The following is a 27742-nucleotide window of genomic DNA, read 5'->3' as shown; positions in this document are numbered from 1 at the left end:
AAGCCATCCAGATATACAAACACAGACATAACTTCAACCGTGATAATGGGTACAAACTGAGTAATCATTGGAAAGATGTAATTAACCATACAAAAAAAGATTTAACTACACATTTAAACCATATTATTTAACAGGCACTATTCTTTAGTTAACGTACAGTTTACTGATAGACAGCCAGTTTGGTTTTGTATCATGTTTTACCTTATTTTTTACACGCTGGTTTCCTGCTTTAAGTTTTACCCACCCAGCAACATAGCAGGGGGTTGCTTTGTCCTGAAATGCTTTTCTGCTTCTGCCATCTACATAACAAAGGCACAGTCCCAGCAGCAGTCGCCGCAGCCTCTCCCGCTGCCCACCCTGGCTCCTCCCCGCTCAACCAGTTTACATAACAAAGGCTTAGTCCCAGCAGCAGCAGCCGCAGTCTCTCCCGCGGCCCATCCTGGCTCCTCCCCCCTCAACCAGTATATATACAAGGTCGGGTCTCTTGGAATTTTCTTTACTTGATACAGCAATCGTGCTGGGACGGTTCCACCTGAAGACGGAAGCTTGTGTTGCCTCCGAAACGTCGTGATTTAATTGATTTATTTTCATTTATTATTATTATTATTTTATTTTATTATTTTTTCCTACGTGACTTTACGGAAAAAACCTAAGAGTACACATACAGCATGATCACTCGCAGCATCATCACAATCAACACAACCACTCACAGTTTCACCACTGACAGCATCATCACACAGCATCCCCACACACAGCCAGTGTCTCACTGCCCGTGCCTCGCAATCAGTCCCATGTTGTCGTGTTGCGAGTGATAGTGGTCTTTTACCTGCACGTCTCCTCCAGGTGCCCCTATGGGAGAGAGAGAGAGGGAGAGGTGCATGACTGTGACTCTGCCTCGATTCCCATGGGATCAGCGGATTTCCCACTCCAACACCGCGGGTGGAATTTACACCACAAAGTCTTGGCTTATGACCTCATGAGCATCAACACTGACTTACATTGCAAACATCGTCGTGAGTGGGGATGACGGCACGCAAGGACCGAGCAAAATTTCCGGCCGTGCGTGACAAAGCACAGTCGATGTGAAAACCTCATTCACGATCCTCAACTCTGACGCTGCCGAGGGCTCTGTGCAAATAGCGACACCAGAGACTCATCGCTCACCTGCAGGAAGGCGAGCGAGTCTCTCTCCTGCGCTAGGCCCTCCAGACGAGCGGCTGCTGCCTGGAGCTCGCCGATCTCGCGCTGGTAGTGAGCGATGTTCTTCTCGATCTGGGTCAGCAGCTCGCGCTGCTTCTTGGACGCACGAGCCAGAGCCGCCTTCTCGTCCTCGTCCAGAGCTGCTCTCATGCGGGCGAACTCGACTTTGATTCGCTGTCTCACCCCGGTCATCGATCCCTGCCAGGGCGTGTGATATGTTTTTATTAACTAATTCACGAAGGAGTTCATCTCGCAATGGTTGATCTATGTCTTATGGAGGTGGCGTTGACACCACTCTTTCCTGAATCATAAATGGAAAAACAACTGTGGCCACACAATGCAAACTATTGGCAATAAAGTAAACTTATAGAGACCCATAGATATACCTCGCGATCCATAGAGATACATAAAGACTCAGATATAGAGACCCGTAGAGAAACACAGAGACACATGAAGACAAATAGAGATGCATATAGGCTCAAATATTTGAGTCAATATAGGGCAGTGTGACTGTGGTCATACAACCCAAACTATGGATGTATACTAAACCCATGGCGACACTCAGAGATACACCGAGACCCATTGAGATGCATTAACGTCAATCCACACTCGTGCCACTGTGGGTATGCAACCCACACTATGGGAGACGTTTTGACCTGTAACCCGTGACCTGTGCATCACGACCTCAGTAGCCAATTAACAATTCAATTGTCACCTATCATAACCCTGCAAATTACACAGGACTCAATCGCAAAAATTACATCACAATTCTGAGAAAAATAAGGAATTTAAATAATAATTAAATATGAACCCCACCTTTTCGGAGAGTTGCGCAAGGTGTGTGTAATGCGAGCAGAGTTACAAAGCAAAAAGTCATAATTAAAGCTGCCTGATCAGCAACGCCTCCAAGCTGTATTCCTACCACAAAACAAGCCCAGCTGGGACTAGACACGAGAGCTGGGTTTCGTGACTGGGCAGTGATAAGATCGGTGCACCGGTGAGAACTGGACATGCAATTTGGTAACCGTACCTCGAAGTGTCTCTGTGCTGTCGAATACGCCTTTTAAATTAAAATGAACTTTAATGCTCACATAGCCAATTTCAATATACTGAATGGGAGTGTACTACGTGAATAGGTTACGTGAATATGCACATCGTATAAAGCACACTGCGTGCATTCAGTGTATTGTGCGGTTGTGGCTTTACAGATATTACTCATTACTTTGCCATCGCATGGAGTTGATCTCCGGTGACTTTGGTTCATAGCACAATGCGATACATATTGTAAACATATATATAACGTGAACCCTGCCACCAATGTACTGGATAACAGGTATGTGCCACCTCATCTGGCCAGAATAGATATATAACAGAAGATGAAGTGGCAGTTCACATGGGGATATCAGGCTCCCATCCTAAGAATGTGGAATTTCCACGACTAATTCAGTTCCTCATTGCAGATGAGAACCACTTCTTTGCTTGTCCTGGGTATTGAGGCGCATTGACCGTTGTGTCTTTAGTCCCACGATGTGTTCAGAGCCAATGGAAGTCCACGTGAATGAATGAAGTTGTCCTCCATCACAAACCCTACTCAGGGTGGAGTTACGAGGGTCACAGGGTCCGTTCCAGATGCGGTACCTGCACGTCCCTGTGAGCGGCCTCCATCTGCTTTATGGACTCCTCCGCCTCCCTCCTCTTCTCCTCCACCGCCCGCGTCTCCTCTCCCACTTGTTTCTGTGAGAGACGTCACCAGGGAAGATTACACTCACTCTCTGAGCGCCCCCTCTCACCCCCGCTCCACACGGACCCCTCCACAGTGACGGTTCCATCTCCAGGCTGCAGCGACCCCTGTGCAGCAATGGAGGCTGGGGGAGCGAGCACTGCAGGAAACCGATTTCACGAGGAGCTCACACGACTGCTGGAGCATTTTGTGTTTAGTTGTCATTCCCCCGCACCTCCGATAAGCACGGTTGGCTATGTTTGGTGCACTCTCTGTTCCAGCTACTTCCCTCCGGCAGAAGGCTGCGGTCCATCAGGACCAAAACCTTACGTCATAAAAACAGTTTCTTCCCATCCGCTGTTGGCCTCTTCAGCAAGGCCAAGGGTTTAAAATGACTTTTACACTTACTTTAACATTTTATCTACAAAATTACACCTTGCCATATTTACAACATGTTACCCTATTTGTATTTTAAGATTGTATATTACGGCTAGTTTACATTTTATATTGTATACTTATTAAAATTTTTACATACTTTAGCCCCTTAGTATTAGTTAGACTTTGTCATTTTAGTATAGTTAGACTGTATACCACTTATTTAAGTTTTAAGATTCCTACATGTTGAATGTATGCACCTTCCTGCCATAGTAAATTCCTTGTCTGTGCAAACTTTCATGGCGAATAAAACCCTTTCTGATTCTGATTATTGCTGGGCTCACATAGCACGCGCAGGAGCCTAAGCCTGTGGACCCAATCACTCTCCACTGGTACCTGAGTCGTGGGCGGGGCTACCTGAGCAGTGGGTGGGGCTCTGAGTAGTGAGTAGGGCTCTGAGTAATTGGTGGAAAAGGCACCGCGAAATGTTAATCTGCGTTGCCACGTATACAGGAGGTCGTGGTTTCGATCCTGACCCTGACACCTGTATATTTGGAATTTGTTCTTCCCATGGTCGCATGGATTTTTGTCCAGGTCTTCCAGTTTTTCCTTTACATTTAGAAACGTGCGTTTAGAGCAGGGGTCCTCAAACTACGGCCCGCGGGCCACATGCGGCTCGCCGAGGACATTTATCCGGCCCATGGTCACTAATTGAGCTGCGCTTGTGAGCACTAATTGGGCTGCGCTGGTGAGCACTAATTAGGCTGCGCTGGTGAGCACTCATTGGGCTGCGGTGGTGAGCACTCATTGGGCTGCGCTGGTGAGCACTCATTGGGCTGCGCTGGTGAGCACTCATTGGGCTGCGCTGGTGAGCACTCATTGGGCTGCGCTGGTGAGCACTCATTGGGCTGCGGTGGCGAGCACTGATTGAGCTGCGGCGGTGGGCACTCATTGTGCCCACCGCACTGCGATCTGTGAACAAAACTGCAGGTGTAATTAACTTTTTAATGGCACCCGCACCAGTGTGAGCCTGGGGTAAAAGCGGAGTTCCCCCAATCAGACTGCATTGATGGGCAGTGCAGTCTGTATGTCTCTGTGTGGGCAAAGTTATTGCTGGTATATTGTTTTTGTAGCGCTGTATATATATAGGTATTTTACTAATAGCAATTTTGACTCCCTAGGAAACAATGATGTCAAGAAAGAGAAAAATTGACTCGGAGTGTAGGATATTCAAATAACAGTGGACTTATGATTACTTTTTCATGCAGTACAAGGAAAGAGCTGTGTGTCTGATATGCCAGAATATAGTGTCTGTGTTCAAAGAATACAATTTACGCCGACACTATGAAACTCAACATAAAGATAAATATGATTGTTTGGTCGGAGAAGTGAGAAAAGATAAAATATGAAAACTGAAAAATACATTAACAACTCGGCAAAATACTTTTGTGAAGCAGAAGCAGCTAAATAGTTCATCACTGCGAGCAAGTTTTCAAGTTGCCAAGCTAATAGCGTGCACTGGCAGACCATTCGTGGAGGGAGAATTTGTTAAAGAATGCCTTCTTTCTGTTGCCAAAGAGATGTGTCCAGAGAAGGCCGATTTATTTAGTACAGTGAGTCTTTCAGGACCTACAATTACACGGAGGGGATTGAAGAAATGGAAGACAATTTGCATCAGCATTTGCAAAACTCCACAAAAAAAACTTTCCTATTTTTCCTTGGCACTCGACGAAAGCAATGATGTTCGTGATTCTGCACAACTTCTAATTTTTATTCGTGGGACGAATGACGATTTCGAAGTCACAGAAGAGCTTGCTGCACTGCAAAGCATCAAAGGAACAACTACAGGAGAGGATATCTATGAAAAGGTTTGCAAAACTGTGCATGGTTTGGAGCTGAACTGGGCTCAACTAGCCAGTGTGACAACTGATGGTGCTCCTAGCATGGTGGGGTCTAAGAAAGAAGTAATTTCTCGCATTAACCAAGAGATGGACAAACATAACCATTCTCATCCAATAGCCATACACTGCCTCATCCACCAACAAGCGCTGTGTAGTAAATCACTGAAGTGGGACTCTGTTATGAAAATTGTGGTATCTTGTGTTAACTTCATTAGAGCTCAAGCCCTAAACCACAGACAATTTCAGGAATTTCTGTCTGAGCTAAATGTTGACTATGAAGATGTTCTGTACTACACAGAAGTCCGTTGGCTGAGTTGAGGGAGAGTTTTAAAACGTTTCTATGACTTACTTCCAAAAAACAAAGAAGTACCAGAGCTCAATGATGCAGAATGGAAATGGCACCTTGCCTTTCTGACAGATGTAACAGAGCTACTCAACAGTTTCAATGTGCAACTTCAAGGAAAGGGGAAGCTCATCTGTGATATGCAATCACATGTCAAAGCATTTGAAGTAAAATTAGGCATTCTCATCAAACAAGTGAAGGAGGAAAACTTCTGCCATCTCCCCACAACTCAAAATCTGTTAGCGGAAAAACCATTGGTTGCATTCCCAAACAAAACATGTGGATTCACTGGAAAAATTGCAAAAGGAGTTACAATTTAGATTTAAAGAGCTTCATCTCCATGAACAGGACATACAGCTTTTCTGTAACCCATTTTCTATTGACATTGAAAATGTGGATACAATTTACCAAATGGAACTGGCTGAACTGCAGAATTGTGACTCTCTGAAAGACGCATTCAAGTCAAGCAGCCTTCATAATTTCTATGCATCTCTCCCCTCTGAGACATATCCTCATCTCAGGAACCATGCACTCAAAATGGCAACCACCTTTGGCAGCACTGATGTCTGTGAACAGACTTTTTCCAGAATGAAACATTTGAAATCTCCAACCAGATCTAGACTAACGGATGCACACTTGCATCACTTGTTACGACTAGCAGTGACAAATATGGAACCGGACATTGACCATCTCATTAGCCAAAAGCAGGCCCATATTTCCCATTGAAATACTGGCAAGTTTGTTGATTTAACTTTACTTGTTCTTCATTTTAAATATTGTATTTGTTCTCGTTTTGTTTCTTCACTTCAAAATAAGATATATGCAGTGTGCATAGGAATTTGTTCATAGTTTTTTTTAACTATAGTCCGGCCCTCCAATGGTCTGAGGGACAGTGAACTGGCCCCCTGTTTAAAAAGTTTGAGGACCCCTGGTTTAGAATATTTGGCTGCTATGAATTTCGACGTCATAAGCCACTTCTTGGAGCTGTCATTTGTGGCCAGGTTTGCGTCTGAAAAAGAGCTACATAGCACTGTGAGCTTCACCTGATAAAATAAAAAAAAAACTAGTTTTAGTTACGTTTTACATGGTACAAGGAGGGACTGCCATGTCTCAGTTGAGTGTTGGAGAAATTCGGTGAAGAGAATCTTGATGAAAATATAAATACGGTCACGAAATACTTGGTCTGTCAAGTCCAGTGACCCGGTAGCTGCTGTAGAGTGCGGCGCTAAACTGGGACAGACCGGCACGAGGCTTCCAAGCGGTGAGCACTGCGACTCACGCAGTCCCAGTCGTTTTACATTTCGTTCACATTTTGGGGAATGCTCCTCTATTCCACAAACCACTTTTTTGTATACAAACCACGGTCTATGCACTCACGTCATTTTGAGAAAATATTGTATCCATTAAAGTCCTTCAGTTTTATAAAATATACTAAGAGCACATTTATAAATTTGTCAGATAACAGGATTGATAATAACATGTTTTCGTACTCTTAGGTTTTTTCGGTAAAGTCACGTAGGTAAAAAATTTACTAAAAATTTATAAAAGTAAAATAAAAATCACGACGTTTCGGAGGCAACACAAGCTTCCGTCTTCAGGTGGAACCGTCACAGCACGCTTGCAAGCGTCACAGCACGCTTGCAAGCGTCGTGATTTAAATTGTACTTTTATTGTTATTTAATTTTTTACCTACGTGACTTTACCGAAAAAACCTAAGAGTATGAATCCTTGCAGTCACGAAAGCTTCAAATCTAGAAAGAACATGTTTTCGTATTATTTCTGCACTATAACAACCTCAGCATACTTTATATTAAATCAAGGTTGTTAAAATTTGAAGAAACAATGGGAGGCTGAGAGAGGAATAATATAATATTTAGTTGGATATTATTGTTCAGTTAGTACTTGAAAATAATGACTTCACACAAGAGAGGTTCCAGCTCACACACGCAGACCGTCTCACCTCCCGTGTCTTGTGCTCATCCTCTAGCGTAGCCACATCGTGACCCTTGTGGTCTCCTGCAATGGTGCAGGTTGTGCAGACCAAGCTCTTGTCCTGTCGGCAGTAAAACTTGATCTTCTTTCTGTGTTTCTTGCATTTGCGTTCTTCAGGATTCGTACCTGGATCCACCAGAATGTGGCTACTTAACTTCGCGTTCTCCTGATGAGGCTTTACATGAGTCGCACAGTAGGATATATCACACTTGAGGCAGGTGTTGGAGGCAGCAGTCGTGCCATCGTTGCAAAAGTCACACAAGACCACGGTGGCCAATTCATCTGCGGCACTGCGCTGCTCCACCAGGTTGGCGAGCGTCACGCTCTTGTTCAGCTTGGGCCTCTGAGGGAAGGTCACTCGGCACTGCGGGCAGGAGAAGGACTCTGCCGCATCCCAGGCGCCCTCTACGCACTTGAGGCAGAACGAGTGGCCGCAGCTGAGCGTGCAGGGGCAGCGGAAGGCGTCCAGGCAGATGGTGCAGGTCAACTCCCCTGGGGCATCGATACCGCTGGAAGCTGCACTCGCCATGGCCCCGTGGCTTCACTCAGAGATGGACGCTGGTTGGAGCTCAGGCAGTCTCTGACTGTAGCTCAGGCAGTGGCTAGCTGTGTATGAGACGAAAACACAGGAACAAGCCTTCTGACTGTGAAGGAGGGAAGTACAAACACTTCTGGTTTTATTTCCATATCACGTGATACGCCCTGGATTGTGCTGACAGACAAACCAGTAAGAGTCCTCTGCTCCAGGGGTGGCTGAATAAAGACTCCGGTGACGTCGCCTCGTCTCAAATCCTCATCCTCACACACCTCACCTCATCTCACCTCATCTGAACTCACCTCAATATCTCCTCAACTCACCTAAACTGAACTTGGAGGGGAACGCTGCTCGTAAACTCGTTGAGCAATCATTTGTGGCCAGGTCGCGTCTGAAAAATTATCTAATAGTTCAGTGGGGTCTTATCTCGTATGATACGACAAAAATATTTTTAGTTTATTTTTTATAAATGTCTTTAACTGATTTGTCTACCTTTCCTACACTTTGCACTCCTGTCGTGTTGTTGTATTGCTTGTTGTTGTTATAACGTTCTGACCTGCCCCGACTGGACATGTAAAAAAGAGCTTTATAGCTCATCGGATTCCACCAGTATGAATACTTGTTCTCATTCGGTTGCCTCTACCCTCTCTGCTCCACGATATTTTATATTTCAGCTTCACTTTTCTTGCTTATTTAAATCGTTAAACTACTTAATTAAACAATTAAGATTTGACTTAAAACTTTCGTGACTGAATGAATTCAAATTCTATGGTTCTTTCGGTGAAGTCACATAGTGACTTTAGTGACAATACTGAAATACCCAAAGAGTAAAGTGAAAAAAAAATATTATAATTTTATTGTTTTTTTTCTAGTAGTGACTTTACCTAAAGAACCAAAGAGTATGGATTCCTGCTGTCACGAAAGCTTTAAATCAAGATTTAGTCACTTTATTTTCATTATTTTATTGTTATTATTTTTTCTTTGATCTACGTGACTTTATTGAAAGAACCATAGACAATTAAACAATGTGTCGGGTGTCTAGTTCTCGAGCTGTGAGACGCCTGTGAAGTTGCTCGCCTTCAACTCAGTCATGTGGCTGCGGCTCACTGCTCTGTGTCGTGCAGAGACAAAGCTCCCCTGTGTTGGAGGTGCGGGTGTAGACAGGCTAGTCGAGAGGCGAGCGTAATCTTTGGGGTGAGAAGCTAGTGGAGATACAGCGCGAGCGAGAGTCCATGACAGCTTAGAAAAGTGGGGAGTAACAGGCTAGCGGAGCGAGAGAGAATAAGCTCGAAGTAGCAGGCTAGCCGAGGAAGAGAGGAAGAGATTGCGACAGGAGTACGTGGTGTGAACGTGAGGAGCATCCGTGTGGGATGCTGCAAATAAAGTGACACAGGAGAAAAAGACGAAATTGTCCGTGTGAATAAATACCACACTACATATGTGTAGTGCTTGAGATACGCGTCACGCGCTGGGTCGGTGTGCGCGCACGCGGCGGACAGTGAGGGCAAGTGAGGACACAGGGCGCTGATTGGCTGGCCGTTGTTGTTGTCCAAATTAAGGTGGCGTGATGGTTAAGGGTGCTAGCAGGTGGCAGGGGGTAATTAAAGGTGCAGTGCGCTGATTGGGCGAGAGGGGTTGTTGTCGGAGAGAGGCGCCGGTGTGTCTGGAAAAACAACGCCACGTGGCAGCGGGGGCTGGGGGCGAGTGGGGGCTGGGGGCGAGTGGCGTCGCCTGATTAATTAGGAGTTAATTGGTTTAGTGATAAAGTGAGGGGTTGGGGAGTGAGACGGGAGTTCGTGCCTGGGAGGAGAGACAGATGGAGAGACGGAGCAGCAGAGTGAGTGTAGGGTAGCAGTGGAGAAGTGTAGGGTAGCAGTGGAGAAGCGTAGGGTAGCAGTGGAGAAGTGTAGGGTAGCAGTGGAGAAGTGTAGGGTAGCAGTGGAGAAGCGTAGAGCAACAGAGAGACGACAGAGAGTAGGAAGCGGCTGGAGCGTGGAAGGAGAACTGGTGTAGTTACGACTGAGTGGGACGGCGGAGCTGATACAGAGCAGCCGAGTTGGAGAGAGAGAGAGCAGAGAGGAGAGTTGACAGAGGAGTAGAGGGGAGCGAGCGAGGCCAACGGAACGCAGCGAGCGAGCGGGGAGAAGAGTTGTGGGTCGGTGTGAGCGGAGGAACATTGAGCGGCGTTGACGGGAGAGATGTGGAACAATGTACGCGGAATAAAGTAACGAGGAAAGACAAGAAACTGTCGTGTCGGTTCGAGCACTACATATGTATGGGTCTCTGAATATGGGTCTGTATGGGTCTCTGAATATGGGTCTCTATGGGACTCTGCGGGTCTATGTATGGATATGTGGGTCTCTATGGGACTGAGTATGGGTCTCTGTGGGTTTCTGTATGTGGCTATGTATGGGTCTCTAAGCACCAGAATCTGCATTTATACTGCAGGAGGAATCCGAAAAGCTCTGAAACTCTTTCATCACAGGTGTCCAGTCGGGGGCCACTGGGGTCAGAACGTTACAATAACTAAACACACAACGCGCGCACAAGACACGACGGGAGGGGCAGCGTACAGGAGAAGTAAACAAATCACTCAACAGATCGTCTACAAACAGCAGAAAGCTGTGTGTGTACAGAGAGCAGTAGTGCACGCGTGTGGATCACTCGCACACAGCGCGTCACTCTCACCACACCACACCATCAGTCGCTAGCCGCTTAAACTCCCCCACCACCACCAACTCAACGTCGCGACTTAAAGACACAAATATAAATAGGAGTAGATATTAATTGAAACGTTATTAAAGTTGTTTTTTTATTTCCCTCCCCACCGCCGCCGACCGCGCGTGACCGGCATCGGCCTAGGCCGGCCTACCGAGCACCTCGCGTCTCGGCCGGTACGGATTCTATCCGAGGGACGGTGTCTCTCGCGGCATCGCCTCAGAGGGGTGGTTTAAACGCCTCGGCCTTTTTACGGGGGGGGGGGCTTCTTTGTCTGTCGCTCTCTCTCGGGAGGGGGGGGGGAAACAAAGACGGCTGTGAGGGGGGGGGGACTCACGGTGATGAGGCGTTGCAGGACTCCAGGCGACTCGGTCAACAACGGGGAACGGAGAACTCGATCCGAATCGATTAGTAGTTATAACGCAGTTGAGGCATCGATTCCGATTCCTCTAGCGACGTCGTTGAGTTGGGAGGGGGGTCGTTCTAGAATTCCGACATCATTTTACATCGCGATTCGATTTCCAGTTAAGTTGAATACACTGCAAACACGATCCGAGTTGTGGTTCAAATATTAGTGGATCGATCCACCAATTACATTCAGAATCTTTATTGCGATTGCAGGAGTCCAGTCGGGGTCACGGGGTCAGCAAGTTACTGTGTCACTGTAGTGTATAGTGTAGTGTATAGTATTGTGTCGTGTATAGTAATGTATAGTGTCCTGTATAGTGTAGTGTATAGTCGTGTATAGTGTAGTATTTAGTGTTGTGTATAGTAGTGTATAGTAATGTATAGTGTAGTGTATAGTGTCGTGTATAGTAGTGTTTCCTATAGTATATGGTGTAGTGTATAGTGTAGTGTATAGTAATATAGTGTATAGTATTGTGTAGTGTATAGTGTCGTTTATAGTAATGCATAGTGTAGTGTATTGTAGTGTATTGTGTAGTGTATAGTAGTGTCGTGTATTGTAGAGTATTGTGTAGTATTCAGTGACGTGTATTGCGTAGTGTATAGTAGTGTATATTGGAGTGTATAATACTATAGTGTATAGGAGTCTATAGTAGTGTACAGTATAGTAGTGTATAATAGTGCAGTATAGTAGTCTAGAGTAGTGTAGTGTCGAGTAGTGTATTGTATAGTAGTGTAGTGTATTGTGTCACATCGTACAAATAAGTGACAAACGAAAATACAATGGAGGGTGGGGTCCACCTGCATAGGGAAAGCGGGTGATTGAAAATTAGAACCACCTGCAGAAAACAAAGTGTCAGTCACCACCAGAGACTAGAGGGTGAATGGAGGAAGACCCCAGGCCTTTCCGTCTCTTGAGCTCCAGCCAGCAGGGAACGAGAGCGGTACCCAGAAATCGGCCACGCTTCCAGCTTGGACACCCGGTGGGGAGCAGGGAAGGGGCAGAGGAGCACAAGGAGGCTGCCTCTGACACCTCCCGATGGCAGAAAGGAGCCAGCAGGCGCCGGCTCGCTTCCTCTCCTCTGATGATGACGGTGTCAGGTTGGCGGTGGTCCACGACGCGCGGTGTCGAGCTTCACCCTGACGTCGGGTTGCTTGTGAATGTAGCCCAAAGCAGATGGTAAACACCATCTGAGCCTCAAAGTGCCTTAAGGGTGTGTGAGCGTAGGCTCAGATGTTAGTGTCGGGATGAAGGGGTCATCCTGTGTTTCGTGAGTGCACCGCGTTTGCCCAGAGATCTGCTGTGGCGTGAAAGTCGGCAGGGTGGCTGGGCTACTAACACTGGTCAACAAAAAAAACACATTTTTTTTTCTGGCCTGGACTTTTGCAGCTGTGTTAGACTAATTTCAGGGTGCTGATTCCAAATCTGATCTCAGATTTGCTCTATCACATCTCATTTTTATGCTATCGGCATACTCCATTTTTCATTTATTTTACCCGAAATTAACTCTGTCACTTATGATTGGAAGTTGTTGCGAGTCATTGACTGATTTAGTGTTAAAATATGGTGCTGTATTTTTAGGATAGTGTGTTTATAATATCATTTTATGTAGATATCCGCATTTATTTAATATTTTTTCTTCTGAAAATGCAATATTTGATAAATCAAAACCGTTGGAATAGCTTATGCCAGAAAAAGTGTGTTGACTAGTGTTATAATTAAAGACAAACCAACCCTCTCGAATCGCCTCAAAGTTTTGGTATCAATTGATCTCTCGCTAGACTCGACCCACACTATACACGGGGGTCACTTGGCTTACCAAAAATATAGTGGCCGCGATACAGGTGAGCCTGGAGAAGTAGGCAAGAACCAAAGTAACACATTGTATTGTATAGAGTAGTAGTGTGTTATATTGTAGTGTGTGTGGTGGTGGTGGTGCTGTGTGAGGTGGTGGGGAGTACGTGTGAAAGTGAGTGTGTATTAAGTTAGGTGCTCATAGTCTGTTGTGCACTATACAGAGGGATCTTCATCTGTGGGTTTATTGCAGTGACTGACTCAGAAACACTAAGAGTAGGAGGCACTTTATTAACACGGCTTCACAGTTAACACATGGTAACTACGGTTCCCAGTCAGGACAGCTGGTAGACTGCCTGACTGGAGACGCCGAGATGGTGAAGACGGAGACGATGGTGAAGACTCCAGCAGCATGACGAGATCCCACTCCAAACGACAGCCCCGAGGTCCCCTCCCTGGGCCCCTCTTATACAGATAGTCCGCGAGTTACGATGGTCCGACTTACGATATTTCGATCTTACGATGGCGATAGCGATACGACAAATTGTAAAATATTCTTCATTTCGCGCGGCAGGCAAACGCAGCAGCGTATGAGGTACGATACTGTACGTTGGGACGCTACCGGGATGTACGCATCTCCCACGTTCTGTGATGCCTCACTCTCACCAGCGGTCGACGGAGTTAAGTTGTCTCGGTGTTAGCGTGTTTATAGGATTGTTTCCAGAAAAAAACTTTCCATTAAATTGCAGTTCATATAGGTAGGCTAAGAAATTACCTTGTTTTTTTTCCTTTACATTTTACTGTGCAATACAGTATTGTAATTAATAAATACATACAGTATATAGTTTATATGGTACGGTACTGTAAATTGCTTTGTTTTTGTCTTGCCTCACGGCAGATGTGGAGCGTGCGTTCACAGAAAGTTCCTGTTTTTTAATGCTAATTTTGGTCATGTGACCAGGAAGTGACGATGTTAGATTTCCACTGTACCACGTGGGCATCGGCCATTACACAGATAAGTCAAGATGGCGGCACGCATCGCATCTCAGTGAGACCACAGCCGCACTTGTCCATTGTGGGAGCTTAAAAAGCATTATCTGTAAGTTTGTTTATATTCCTATAATATTGGAAATGCTGTTGTAATGTTGGAATGACCGTTATAGTGATGTAAATGCCTTTATGGTGCCATTAAGTTGTTGTAGTAAATACGAGGCCTAGTTAATAACGAAGCCTGCGACTTTCCTTATTGTGGATGTTACTTGTGATTTAGTAAGTCGAGTCAGACTTGTGCCTATGTTGCGATCCTGAGAGTAAAGATGACGAAGTATCTCATCCACAGTTTAGTGGTATGTGTAATGCTGTACATTTGGGGTGCAGTGGGATGAATACACGATGTGCCTGTATGCAACGCACTGGCTTGTGCTCTTGTCTAGCTGTTCAGTGGTAATGTGGGGGCCTGGTCCTTCCAAAATCTATTGTTATCTAAGACAATGTTCTGATGCTGTGGTGTTCATTGTGTTGGTGTTTCTGGATTATAACAGATGCTGTATCTGTGTTTTCTCACCAGTTTTACCTTGTTACAATCAATAAATGACGATTGGAGTCGGACGTTCATCCTGGCTCCGAGGGTTTATTGAACGCAAGGTTGTCTACTCGACTAGCGGTGCAACGCAGGGCACAGCGAGGCCGAGATAGTAAAAATACAGTCTTCTTGAAGCTCACAAGAAGTGCTGCAGCCAGCCCTACAGCAGTTAAAAGACAGTCTTCTTGAAGCTCCCAACCAGTGCTGCAGCCAGCTCTCTGCAGCCAAGTAAAAATATACTCTTCTTGGAGCTCTCAAGCAGTCAGCCTGCAGCAAGAAAATAGCTCTCAAGCAGTCAGCCTGCAGCAAGCAACCCGCTCTCAAGCAGTCAGCCTGCAGCAAGCAAGGAGCTCTCAAGTAGTCAGCCTGCAGCAAGCAACCAGCTCTCAAGCAGTCAGCCTGCAGCAAGCAAGGAACTCTGCAACGAGTCTACATTAAAATCGTGCTGCAAGCATCGCAGCATGGAAAGCCACAGTTCAGCAGGGAGAGATACTGAAGAAGGTGATTTAAGCAATTCAAGACCTCCCATCCTGCCTCAAGAGGACCAAGGGAGTTCAAGGCCCCAAAGAGAGGTCAGGTTGACACAACGGGACTTGGAAAGCTATGAGGCCGAGAAACAGGACCTTGATGCCAGGATACAACGGGCATGGAACCGGGTTGAAGCAGATTTATCTGAAGCTTCAAATGCCTCAGACACAGTGGCTTCAATTCAGCGGGCCATCCAGCGAGTGAAGGTGAGCAGCTTAAGCTACAAGCTTCTGGCAAATAAATACATCTCCCTCCTGATGAAGGTGAAAACAGATGAGGGCATTGAGGGAGTGCGTATGCAAGAGCACTTCCTTGAACTGCTCGATGATAATGTGCAGGCAGTGATACAAGAGGCAATGGACCGTGTGGAGGGCTTAAGAGAGACACGATCTCAGCACTCTGTCTCATCCAGGTCCACCACAAGATCTAAAGGCTCAGCGCACTCACAGACATCATCTACTAGTATGGCAGCAGCTCAGGCACGCGCAGCAGCAGAAGCAGCAAGCGCCCGTATTGCCTACATGGCTGAAGAGCAAGCCATGCTAATTGAAAAGGCTCGCATACAAGAAGAAGCAACCATAGCAACTGCTGCCGCACGGAGGAAAGCAGAGCAGGAAGAAACAAGCATAGCAATTGCTGCAGCACGGAGGAAAGCAGAGCTTGAAGAGCAAGAGAGTACATTAGCGGCTGCTGCCGCACGGAAGAAAGCAGAGCTTGAAGAGCAAGAGAGTATATTAGTGGCTACCGCTACGCGGAAGAAAATTGAGCTGGATGCTCAGTTAAGTACCCTACAACTCAAAAAGGAAGCAGCTGCTGCAAGGGCCCAGGCAGAGGTGCTCGAGGCAGCAGCCAACCTGGATAAGGAAGAGAATTGGAGTGAGTTTGGCACTCAGTTACCTGTCAAGGACAGTGATCAACTCACCAGAAAAAATATTTTGGACTGGTCTGAACAATGCATCAATGCTCCTCCACCAAACGATACTGAACAAAGGGTGGACGTTCAGGCATCGCCATCTCCACACCGAATGAACATGAATGCTGTCTACAGGAAGGGGGGAAATGTATATCCTGCCCTGGCAGTTAGTCGCCAACTCAGCGTCGCGCACGTGGGGTCAGACGTGGATGCACCAAGTCAGACCCACATTCCAGACAGTCACATAAGGGGATCCAGCCAACGTGATCGAAACCCTTTGGGCCCACAGTCCAACGCCATCGCAAATGACGGCATGCAAGGCAATACAGACAATAATGCCACCTCACAAGCGTCAGTATGGACACACCCTGGATCAGCAGGACTAGGGGACTTTGCTAGGTACCTGGCTCACCGCGAACTAATCAACACAGGACTCGTTAAGTTTGATGACCACTCTGCGAACTATCGAGCCTGGAGATCTACCTTCAAGAATGCAATCCGAAATGCAGACATCTCTGCAAGTGAAGAACTGGACCTGTTGGTGAAATGGTTAGGAAATGAATCTGCAGAGTACGCAAAGAGGATCCGGTCAGTAAACATTGACGACCCCACCTCAAGCCTGCATGTGGTGTGGGAGAGGCTCGAGGAGTGCTATGGTAGCCCAGAAACCATTGAGAAGGCTCTCTTCAAGAAGTTGCAGAACTTTCCAAAAATCTCTGGTCGAGACAATAAAAGGTTACGGGAGCTTGGAGATCTTTTTATGGAGCTCGAATCAGCCCAGGCTGACCCCTACTTACCAGGTCTCATTTTCTTGAATACCTACCATGGCGTGAACCCCATCGTAGAGAAATTGCCATTTGACGTGCAGAAAAAATGGAGAACAGCGGGTTCAAGATACAAGTCAGAGCATCAGGTTGCATTCCCCCCATTCTCTTTTTTCTCAATGTTTATCCGCAACCTGGCTGAGACTAGAAATGACCCGAGTTTCATGTTTGGCACCACGGGGATTACCAGTCCAGATCTCCCAAAAATGGAAAGAGCAATGGCGAAACGAGGAACAGCGAGAGTGCCAATTTCCGTACACAAGACTGAGGTCTCTCCTGCGACATTTGCAAACTCCGTCCAGGCAACCACCACAAAGAAAAAGATAGAGGATCCAGAGAAGCAATGCCCATTGCATGATAAACCTCACTCCCTCCAGAAATGCCGTGTTCAGGAGGAAGCCATTGGAAGAGCGGAAGAACATGCTGAAATAATTTGGAGTGTGCTTCAAATGCTGTGCTTCTACAAACCACCTTGCAAGGAATTGCAAGGCAGATATCAAGTGCGAGGAATGTGGCAGCGACAAACACGCAACTGCTCTGCACACATTTTACTCGAAACCCAGTGGCACTAAGGCTTCCGATCCCGAAGCAGAGCGCGGCGGGGAGCAAGTCGAGACCGCCGCACTCACTTCGCCAATCACAACCAAATGCACAGAAGTCTGTGGAGAAGGCTTCAAAGGAAGATCTTGCTCAAATATATGCCTCGTCCGAGTCTATCCCAAAGGACATCCTGAAAGGGCAGTAAGGATGTACGCCATAATGGACGACCAGAGCAACAGGTCTTTGGCAAGGTCAGAGTTCTTTGATCAGCTAAGCGTAGGTGGGAATTCCTTTCCATACACGCTCAGAACATGCTCAGGACTGATGGAGACAGCGGGAAGAAGAGCGAGCGGCCTCATGGTGGGAACCATAGATAGCACCATAAAGCTAGCCCTTCCTACGGTGACAGAGTGCAATGAGATACCGGACGACAGGAGTGAGATTCCCACGCCCGAAGTTGCACGCCACCACCCACACCTGAAACCCATAGCAGAGTTCATCGCGCCATTGGATCACGCGGCACAGATTTTACTTCTGCTCGGCAAGGACATGCTGAGAGTCCATAAGGTTCGCAATCAACGCAATGGACCTCACGACGCTCCCTACGCCCAGAGACTCGACCTAGGATGGGTCATCGTAGGTGACGTTTGTCTCGATGGAACACACAAACCAGACCACATTAGCACATTCAGAACGAGTGTGCTCGTGAATGGACACACGTCGCTCTTCAAACCGTGCCCCAACCACTTCACGCTGAAAGAAAAGCTCGGAGACAGAAGTGAAGGCTGTGCCGTGCAGACTTACAAAGAAACCACCATGCTGACCACAACTTCGCACGTACATTCACCATCTTCGCTGGATTTTGTTCCTCCACATTTCTCCAATCCAGTCCTCACTGACAAGAGGAAGCCAAAGACGAAGCCGCTGCTCGTCGCTCTGCTGGTGGTCATGGCGGTGGTTGCTGCGGCCGTGGCCTCTTCGTTCCTAGACCCGGAGCTGTCATCCGAGTGGGAATCCTGGAAGGAGTTCCACGGCAAGGCCCCACAACCGGACCATACCATCCCAAGGCTTGAGCTGTGTGGAGCGGTTCTTGCTACAGAGGTGGCGGAACTGATCTTAGACGAATTTGACGTCAAACTGGACGTGGTCAAGTTCTACACGGACAGTAAGGTCGTACTAGGCTACATAAACAACCAAACGAGAAGGTTCTACACCTACATCAGCAACCGGGTGGAGCGCATCAGGAGATCGACGCAGCCAGAGCAATGGATTTACGTTCCAACTGACCAGAATCCAGCAGATCTCGCAACTAGGTCCGTCCCTGCATCTCTGCTGAAGCAAACTATCTGGCTGACGGGTCCAGCGTTCCTTTTCCGACGTGACGGTGGCCCATGTACTACCAAAGAGACCTTTGGACTCATAGAGCCCGAGTCAAACAAGGAGATTCGTCCTCAAGTGACAACTTTCGTAACAAATGTGCGACCAAGAAGTCCACTGAGTCCACACCATTTTGAACATTTCTCGAAATGGACGACACTCGTGCGAGCGATAGCACATTTAACGCATATCGCAGACTGCTTTCATCGCCCGATGAGAGGCACCACTGGTAGCTGCAATGGATGGCATCACTGCACAGTGCCACGCACTGAAGACGAGCTTTCCAGAGCAAGGAAATCAATCTTCCGCTATGTGCAACAGGCAGCTTATGCAAGTGATATCAAGGCCATCAACAAGGGAGAAGACCTTCCTAGGGTCAGCACCCTCAGGAAGCTAAACCCCAGGATGGACAAAGACGACTTGCTCAGGATCGGTGGTCTGCTAGGGAATGCAAAATTAGATGAGAATGAACGAAACCCCCTCATAATCCCAAGTCAGAGCCACATCGCAATCTTACTCGTGCGCCACTACCACGAGAAGGTCAGGCACCAAGGTCGGCACTTCACAGAAGGAGCAATCCGATCTGCAGGGCTGTGGATCGTTGGAGCAAAGAGGTACATCGCCAGCACAATCCACAAGTGTATCCGGTGTCGTAAGCTACGTGGAAAACAGGAAGAACAGAAAATGGCAGACCTCCCAGCCGATCGACTCAGTGTGGAACCTCCCTTCACCTCTGTAGGGATCGACGTGTTCGGACCATGGACAGTCATCTCACGCCGCACCAGAGGAGGGCTCACGAACAGCAAACGTTGGGCAGTGCTGTTCACCTGTATGAGTACACGAGCAGTGCACATCGAAGTCATCGAGTCAATGGACTCTTCGAGCTTTATAAATGCACTCCGGAGATTCTTCGCCATCAGAGGGCCAGCCAAGCAACTCCGTTCTGATTGTGGAACCAATTTCATAGGAGCATGTAAAGAGCTTAAGATCAATACGAAGAATGTCGAAGATGATTCTGTCAGGAAATACCTTAGTGACCAAAGCTGCACATGGATCTTCAATCCTCCCCACTCTTCGCATATGGGTGGAGCCTGGGAACGCATGATCGGGATTGCTCGACGCATTCTCGACTCCATGCTATGTGATGTCGGGTCCACACAGCTCTCTCACGAGGTCTTGACCACTCTCATGGCCGAGGTCTCAGCCATAATTAACTCAAGACCCCTGATCCCCGTCTCAACCGACCCGGAGTCACCATTCATCTTGACTCCTGCTACACTTCTTACCCAGAAGACACATGTGCTCACAGCACCTACCAAGGAGGCAGCACTGCAGACCTCTACAGACGTCAATGGAAACAAGTACAGGGCTTCGCGAACACGTTCTGGCGTCGCTGGAAAAACGAGTACCTTACGACACTCCAAGTGCGCAACAAGTGGCAGTCTAACAGACCAGACATCCAAGAAGGCGACCTCGTCCTACTGAAGGACAACCAAGCCAAACGAAATGAGTGGCCAATGGGCCGCATCCTCAAGTCGATTCCAAGTGCCGATGGAAAAGTTCGAAAGGTCGAGGTTATGATTGCGAATCAAGGTGTCGCAAGAACTTTCATCAGGCCCATAGTCGAGATAGTACTACTTCTCTCTCGCAAAGATATGGACGAATAAGTCGACCCGTTGAAGTTGTTTTACACTTTTTATGAGATAGGAAATAAATGGTGGTATCTCCTAGATACCAGACGGGGAGTGTCTTGCCTCACGGCAGACGTGGAGCGTACGTTCACAGGAAGTTCCTGTTTTTTATGCTAATTTTGGTCACGTGACCAGGAAGTCACGATGTTAGATTTTAGTGAACCACGCGGGCAACGGCCATCTTACTCATAATTCAAGATGGCGGCATACATCACATCTCAGTGAGACCACAGCCGCACTTGTGCATTGTGGGAGCTTAAGAAGCATTGTCTGTAAGTTTGTTTATATTACTATAATATTGGCAATGCTGTTGTAATGTTGGAATAACCGTTATAGTGATGCAAATGCCTTTATGGTGCCGTTAAGTTGTTGTAGTAAATATGAGGCCTAGTTAGTAACGAAGCCTGCGACTTTCCTTATTGTGGATGTTACTTGTGATTTAGTAGGTCAAGTCAGACTTGTGCCTATGTTGCTGTACATTTGGGGTGCAGTGGGATGAATACACGATGTGCCTGTATGCAACACACCGGCTTGTGCTCTTGTCTAGCTGTTCAGTGGTAATGTAGGGGCCTGGTCCGTCCAGGATCTATTGTTATCTAAGACAATGTTCTGATGCTGTGGTGTTCATTGTGTTGGTGTTTACGGATTATAACAGATGCTGTATCTGTGTTTTCTCACCAGTTTTACCTTGTTACAATCAATAAATGAGGATTGGAGTTGGACGTTCATCCTGGCTCCGAGGGTTTATTAAACGCAAGGTTATCTACTCGACTAGCGGTGCAACACAGCGCACAGCGAGGCCGAGATATTCCGAGACCCATACATATGTAATGTGTTTATTCACACGGACAACTTCGTCTTTTTCTCCTGTGTCACTTTATTTGCAGCTTCTCACACGGATGCTCCTCACGTTCAACACCACGTACTCCTGTGGAAAACTCTTCCTCTCTTACTCTTAATTTTTTTCGGTAAAGTCACGTAGGTAAAAATAAATAATAGAAATTATATAAATAAAATAATAAATCACGACGTTTCGGGCGCAACACAAGCGTCCGTCATCAGGTGGAACAACCACAGCAAGAAACAAATGCTGAAGTGGGCAAAATAGCTGCTGTAACAAGGGGCTATATAGGTAAGAGACGGGGGAGGAGCCAGGGAGGAGAGATAGAGGTGGAGGGGGGGAAGTGGGCGGGGCTGGGAGTGGGAGGAGGAAGAAACTGGAGATGCGGATATTAAGGGGGGTTTTGGGTGAGTTTAGGGGGATTTTTTTTGGCTGAGTTGAAGGGGGGTCTTATCTGAATGTGGTAGCCAGTGAATGGAACGTGTTGGGAGGGGGTGGGCGGGGCTCAAAGAGAACAATCTGTACCTCGACTATGGGTTGTAACCGGTGTTGGCTGACAATTGAAATACAAAAAAGGCAGTGATGTTAAACGCTAGGGATGTCAACACTCTGTAAAGTAAAATAGTACCTGTCAAATAAGATGGTACAAATATGCGTAGTTAAATTTTTTTCACATGGTTAATAACATTTTTCCAATGATTACTCAGTTTGTACCCATCATCACGGTTTAAGTTATGTCTGTGTTTGTATATCTGGATGGCTTCGTGTACAAACCTTTGACTGTAGCCAGAAGGTTTGCAGAGCACCTTGGTCTCGGAAAAGACTCATGAGAGCCCACAGCGTTGTAGCAATGTTCAGCAACGGCGGAAGACTCAATTTTGCCGTGTTTCAGATTTGACTTGTGCTCGCGGACACGATCGGAGATATGACGTTTCGTTTCCCCAATGTAACAATCACCACAGCTGCAACTCTGTTTATAGACTCCAGGGTATTGCAAGTCAGGAATTACATCTTTTACGGATGGGATTGAATCTCTTCTTCCGCTAGCCTACTCCTTCGAGCTTACTCTCTCTCGTTCCGCTAGCCTGTTACTCTCCACTTTTCTAAGCTGCCATGGACTCTCGCTCGCGCTATTTCTCCACTAGCTTCTCACCCCACAGCCTATCACACTCAGACTAAAGATTACGCTCGCCTCTCCTCCAATAGCCTGTCTACACCCGCACCTCCAACCTCACCCGTGCCCTCAGCAGCGCCCTTGTGGCGTGTCTCTCCCCCTTATCGCCTCTATCTCTCGCCTCCGTGGCGCCTACCCCTTGTTTTTATTTGCAGCCAGCCAATCACTGCCTCTTTCTCTAATTTATGGCGTCTCTCTGTTTGCTGTCTTCCAGGCCACCCGCTTGCACCTGCTTGTCCTGGGCTGACCTCACTCTTTGCAACTCCGTACATGAATGCAACTGCTGTTTGCAAACCCTGCGCACGTTACGCCACTACACATTGACCCCCAGATACCCATACATAGATCCACAGAGTCCCATACTCGGGGACCCATGCAGACCCACAGAGACCCAAACTCGGAGACCCTAACACAGAGCCCCAAACAGAGACCCATAGAGACTCAGTTTTCATTTCAGTTTCATTCATTTGGTATAGCCCTGTGAGCCATTCGGCTCTTGAATCGGGTGCAACCGCAACAAACAAAAACATGAACAAGAAACATCTTAAAGTGATTACGCTCAACAGAAAAATCCAGGAAAAAACCGCAAAGTCTTCAAGAAAAAGCACCGCATATCAATGTTGTGTGCAAGAATCCCAGTGGGATGCAAGTCAAACAATAACAACCATGAGACAATTTAGATTAAAGTTATCAGTCTAACTGTACTACAACAATCAAATATGGCTAAACCAAAATGTTTTCGAAATCACCAAAATAAAGCTATAAAAGCAATGTAACAGTGATCATAGGAACTGTGATTAAAATTTTACAATAACGATATACGTAACATGTACTACCAATCTTTGCAGCCATAGCTGGCTGCATGAGTCACTCCATAACAACAGGAGTATCAGTAAGAATATCAAAATGTTCAATGTACTTTTTAAAGATTAGCACACTATAATCAAAACACAAGATCTTACTTTGCAGCGGTCATCCGGAGCGATACATTTGATTTCAGGCTACTGAATAGCAGTGGCAGCTAGGGTTGCACAACTCCTCTAGAGTAGTTTTGAGTGAAGATCTCACAGGTAGTGATCCAAGTTGCAGTTTATTGGCGATAGCATTCCAGACCCTGGGGGCATCAATAGCAGAGGCCCTTTCTCCAGTATTTGTACGGCAATAAGGATTGTGAAGCTGGTAAATGAGCGAAGACCTTGGGTCACATTTGTTCTTCGAAACAGTAAGGTGGTCCAGCAGGAAGTCTCCGGATTTTTTTGTAAGTACATCGAAAATAAATAAGATGTGATGCACAAGCCGTCGATCATTAAGATATGTTAAGTTTGACCCAATGTAGAGATCACAGTGGTGGGTCCTATATGGGCAGTTCAATGCAAATCTTAAGGCCGAGTGATAAATTGAGTCAAGCTTCTTCAGTACAGTACTGGAGGCTGATTTATATAACACTGTTTGACCTGCAACCATCTGTGAAGACAGTTTGGGTGTGAGAAAAGAGGTAATTTTTTAACCATTCTACTGCGTGTTTGGAGAAACGGAGGCAACTTAGTTTACTAAGCAGGGTGTTGTGGTCCACTGGATCAAAGGCTTTGGACAAGTCAAGAAAAAGACAGGCGCAGTACTGCTTATTATCAAGGCTACTATAAATGTGATTCAGATAGTCTAATGCAGCAGATGTGGTGCTGTATTTTTTTTCGGAACCCAGATTGTTTTAGATGTAATAGATTGTTGGCAGACAGGAAACTGATGATTTGGTAGTTCAATAATTTTTCAAAATTTTCATCAACGGGGACAAAATTGAGATAGGTCGGTAGTTATTTGGATCATCTTTAGGGCCCCCTTTGTGAAGAGGAACTGATGCTTCTTTGATGGACAGGTTGAAAAAATGGGCTATAGGTTTGTATATTAGGTGACCAACAGTTAGCAGAGCAAAGATGGGAATACTATCTGCTCCGGTAGAGGCAGCACCCTTTGAGGTAGGACAGTTGTTTCAGAACATTACTTTCGTGGATTGGCTAGAAACTAAATTCGTTTAATGTTTGGACAGGGGTGTAGGAATTAGCATGAGCAGGGGTGACTCCTAATACATTATCAAAAAAGTCACCAGCTTCAGAAAAATGAAGGTTAAAATTGTCAACTATTTTTTGGGGATCTGAAAAATATTCCCCATTTCGGTTAAGCTCAACGGGCAGATTATCTGTTTTGGATGCCTTTTCGATGCATTTGATTGTTTTTCCAGAAAATCCTGGCATTTCCATGTGATTCCAGGAGAGTGGAGGAAAAGTAGGCATTTTTTGCATGCCGTATTTTTTGACGCATCTATTCCTTAAGATCCTGTATTCTAGCCAGTCATTGACCAAATTACTTTTCTGAGCACATGCCCAAGCCTTGTCCCTAGTTTTCATGAGCTTTGTAATCAAGGGATCAAACCATGGTGAGCGGTTGCCTTTAGTTTTAAATCGAACCAACGGAGCATGTTTGTTAAGAATTTGGAGAAACGTGTACCTGAAGGTCTCCCAAGCCGTAGTCAGGTTGGGGATATCACTGACCTTGTCAATATCCGAGTGAAGCACATCATTAGTAAATGCCTGAGTGCTGAAGTGTCTCATGGAGTGCTTCTCAATCAATTTAGGGGGGGCTTTGGGTCTGGCTGATGATCTCACCCCAAAAATGAAGGAGTGATCACTAAGGTTATTACCCAGAACACCAGTCAGTGTGAAATTGTGAGGGGCATTTGACAATAGGACGTCAAGCAGAGATGACTGTTCCGTATTTTTTAGGTTGGGTCTTGTGGGGACATTATCTGATTATCTGAACCGGCTCTGGGCCTCCCCTAGGTCGACTCAGCCTCAAATGATAACCTGGTGCGGTGTGTAGTAGACTAGGGAGACAAAGGCGGCCGGGTGGGTGTGGTGCTGGCCACTCACCGCCTAGAGTCTGTGTGGGCTACACGGGTGAGCTTTGCCTCTGCACGACACAGAGCAGTGAGCCGCAGCTACGTGACTGAGTTGAAGGCGAGCAACTCCACAGGTGTCTCACAGCTCGAGAACGAGACACCCGACACATTGTTTACTTGTCTATGGTTCTTTCTGTAAAGTCACGTAGATAGAAGAAAAAATAATAAGAATAAAATAATAAAAATGAAAATAAAGTGACTAAATCTTGATTTGAAGCTATCGTGACTGCAGGAATCCATCACTAATAGAAAAATAAATAACAATAAAATAAAAATAATTATTTTTTATTCACTTTACTCTTTGGTTCTTTCGGTAAAGTCACGTAGTGACGAAGTTACTTTATTATTATTTTTGTTATTATTTTTTCTTGCTACGTGACTTCACCGTAAGAACCATAGAATATAAATTCCTGCAGTCACGAAAGTTTTAAGTCGAAATGTAATTGTTTAATTAAGTAGTTTAACGAGTTAAATAAGCAAGAAAAAGTGAAGCTAAAATATAAAATATCGTGGAGCAGAGAGGGTAGAGGCAACAGAATGAGAACAAGTATTCATACTGGTGGAATCCGATGAGCTATAAAGCTCTTTTTCACAGATGTCCAGTCGGGGCAGGTCAGAACGTTACAACAACAACAAGCAATACAACAACACGACAGGAGTGCAAAGTGTAGGAAAGGCAGACAAATCACTTCGAGACATATTTATAGAAATAAAACTACAAATATTTTTTTTCATACCAGATAAGGCTCCAATGAACTATTAGATATTTTTTCAGATGCGACCTGGCCACAAATGATGGCTCCACTTAGTAACTAATCATCATCACCACGTGGAAATGTACAGCAGCAAAATAATCAAAATAATTTAGACGCAACGAGTTTACAAGCAGCGTTCCCCTACGAGTTCAGTTGAGACGACGAGGTGAGTTGAGATATTGAGGTGAGTTCAGATGAGGTGAGGTGTGTGGGGATAGGATTTGAGACGAGGCGACGTGTCATCACATTCCAGGGCATGTCACGTGATAATACAAATCAAACCGAAAGTGTTTGTACCGTACTTCCCTTTCTCACATTTACGAGGCTTGTTCCTGTTTTTGCGTCTCATACGCAGCCAGCTACTGCCTAAGATACAGCCAGAAACTGTCTGTGTTACAGTAGGAGACTGCCTGAGATACATCCAGCGACTGCCTGAGCTCCATCAAGCGACTGCCTGAGCTACAGAGACTGCCTGAGCTCCAGCCAGCAACTGTCTGAGCTCCAGCCAGCGTCCGTCTCTGAGTGAAGCCACGGGGCCATGGCGAGTGCGGCTCCCAGTGGTAGCGAAGCTCCAGGGGAGTTGACCTGCCCCATCTGCCTGGACGCCTTCCGCTGCCCCTGCACGCTCAGCTGCGGCCACTCGTTCTGCCTCAAGTGCGTAGAGGGCGCCTGGGATTCGGCCAAGTCCTTCTCCTGCCCCCAGTGCCGAGTGACCTTCCCTCGGAGACCCAAGCTGAACAAGAACTTCACGCTCGCCAACCTGGTGGAGCAGCGCAGTGCCGCAGAGAAAATGGCCACCGTGGTCTTGTGTGACTTCTGTAACGATGGCACGACCGCTGCCTCGAAAACCTGCCTCAGGTGTGATATGTCCTACTGTGTGACTCATGTAAAGCCTCATCAGGAAAATCCGAAGTTCAGGGACCACATTTTGGTGGATCCAGCCACGAATCCTGAAGACCGCAAGTGCAAGACGCACAGAGATGAGATCAAGTTTTACTGCCGACAGGACGAGAGCTTGGTCTGCACAACCTGCACCACAGCAGGAGACCACAAGGGTCACGATGTGGCTACGTTGGAGGATGAGCACAAGACACGGGAGGTGAGACGGTCTGCGTGTGTGAGCCGGAGCCTCTCTTGCATGAAGTTATAATTTCCCAGTATGAACTGAACAATAACATCCAACTAAATATCATTGCTCTCTCAGCTGCCCATTGTTCCTTCATATTTGAACAAGCTTGTTTTACTATAAAGTATGCTGAGGTTCATATTATTGGTTCTTTCGGTAAAGTCACGTAGAAGGGAAATAATAAAATAATAAAAATATAAAACATTTCCCTTCTACGTGACTTTACCGAAAGAACCAATAATATGAATCCCTGAAGTCACGAAAGCTTTCAATCATAATGTATGCTAAGGTTGTTATATTGCAAAAATAATACAACCGAAAGTTATTATCAATCCTGTTGAATGGCAAATTTATAAATGTGCTCTTAGTATATTTGATAAAACTGAAGGACTTTAATGTGTACAATGTTTTTCCAAAATTACGTGAGTACATAGACTGTGGTTTGTATACAAAA

The 27742-nt window shown here is 46.3% G+C and overlaps 2 protein-coding genes across 4 annotated transcripts in view; one reads left to right on the top strand and one right to left on the bottom strand.

Annotated features, from left to right (window-relative positions):
• Positions 1 to 27742, bottom strand: part of LOC144737446 (E3 ubiquitin/ISG15 ligase TRIM25-like) — a 227628-nt gene that overhangs the window by 8703 nt on the left and 191183 nt on the right. The window contains exons 1-5 of one of the 2 annotated variants that reach the window (XM_078620156.1): positions 11122 to 11209; positions 7500 to 8137; positions 2839 to 2934; positions 1165 to 1398; positions 827 to 849 (exon numbers count right to left, since the gene is read on the bottom strand). In XM_078620156.1, the coding sequence (XP_078476282.1) occupies positions 827 to 849; positions 1165 to 1398; positions 2839 to 2934; positions 7500 to 8060 (914 nt within the window). In that variant the 5' untranslated portion in view covers positions 8061 to 8137; positions 11122 to 11209. Of the gene's footprint in view, positions 1 to 826; positions 850 to 1164; positions 1399 to 2838; positions 2935 to 7499; positions 8138 to 11121; positions 11210 to 27742 lie in introns of those variants that run through there. The other variant, XM_078620154.1, reaches the window with a different exon arrangement.
• The window catches only part of LOC144737456 (E3 ubiquitin/ISG15 ligase TRIM25-like), a 63102-nt gene continuing 61128 nt past the window's right edge, over positions 25769 to 27742 (top strand). The window contains exon 1 of one of the 2 annotated variants that reach the window (XM_078620171.1): positions 25769 to 27261. In XM_078620171.1, the coding sequence (XP_078476297.1) occupies positions 26701 to 27261 (561 nt within the window). In that variant the 5' untranslated portion in view covers positions 25769 to 26700. The remainder of the gene's footprint in view (positions 27262 to 27742) is intronic. The other variant, XM_078620170.1, reaches the window with a different exon arrangement.

This window comes from Lampetra planeri, chromosome 69 (genome assembly GCF_965212315.1).
Source record: "Lampetra planeri chromosome 69, kcLamPlan1.2.h2, whole genome shotgun sequence".
In the NCBI taxonomy this organism is placed as follows: domain Eukaryota; kingdom Metazoa; phylum Chordata; class Hyperoartia; order Petromyzontiformes; family Petromyzontidae; genus Lampetra; species Lampetra planeri.
Note: the sequence above shows the minus strand (reverse complement) of the source record. Positions and strands in the feature narration are given on the sequence as shown.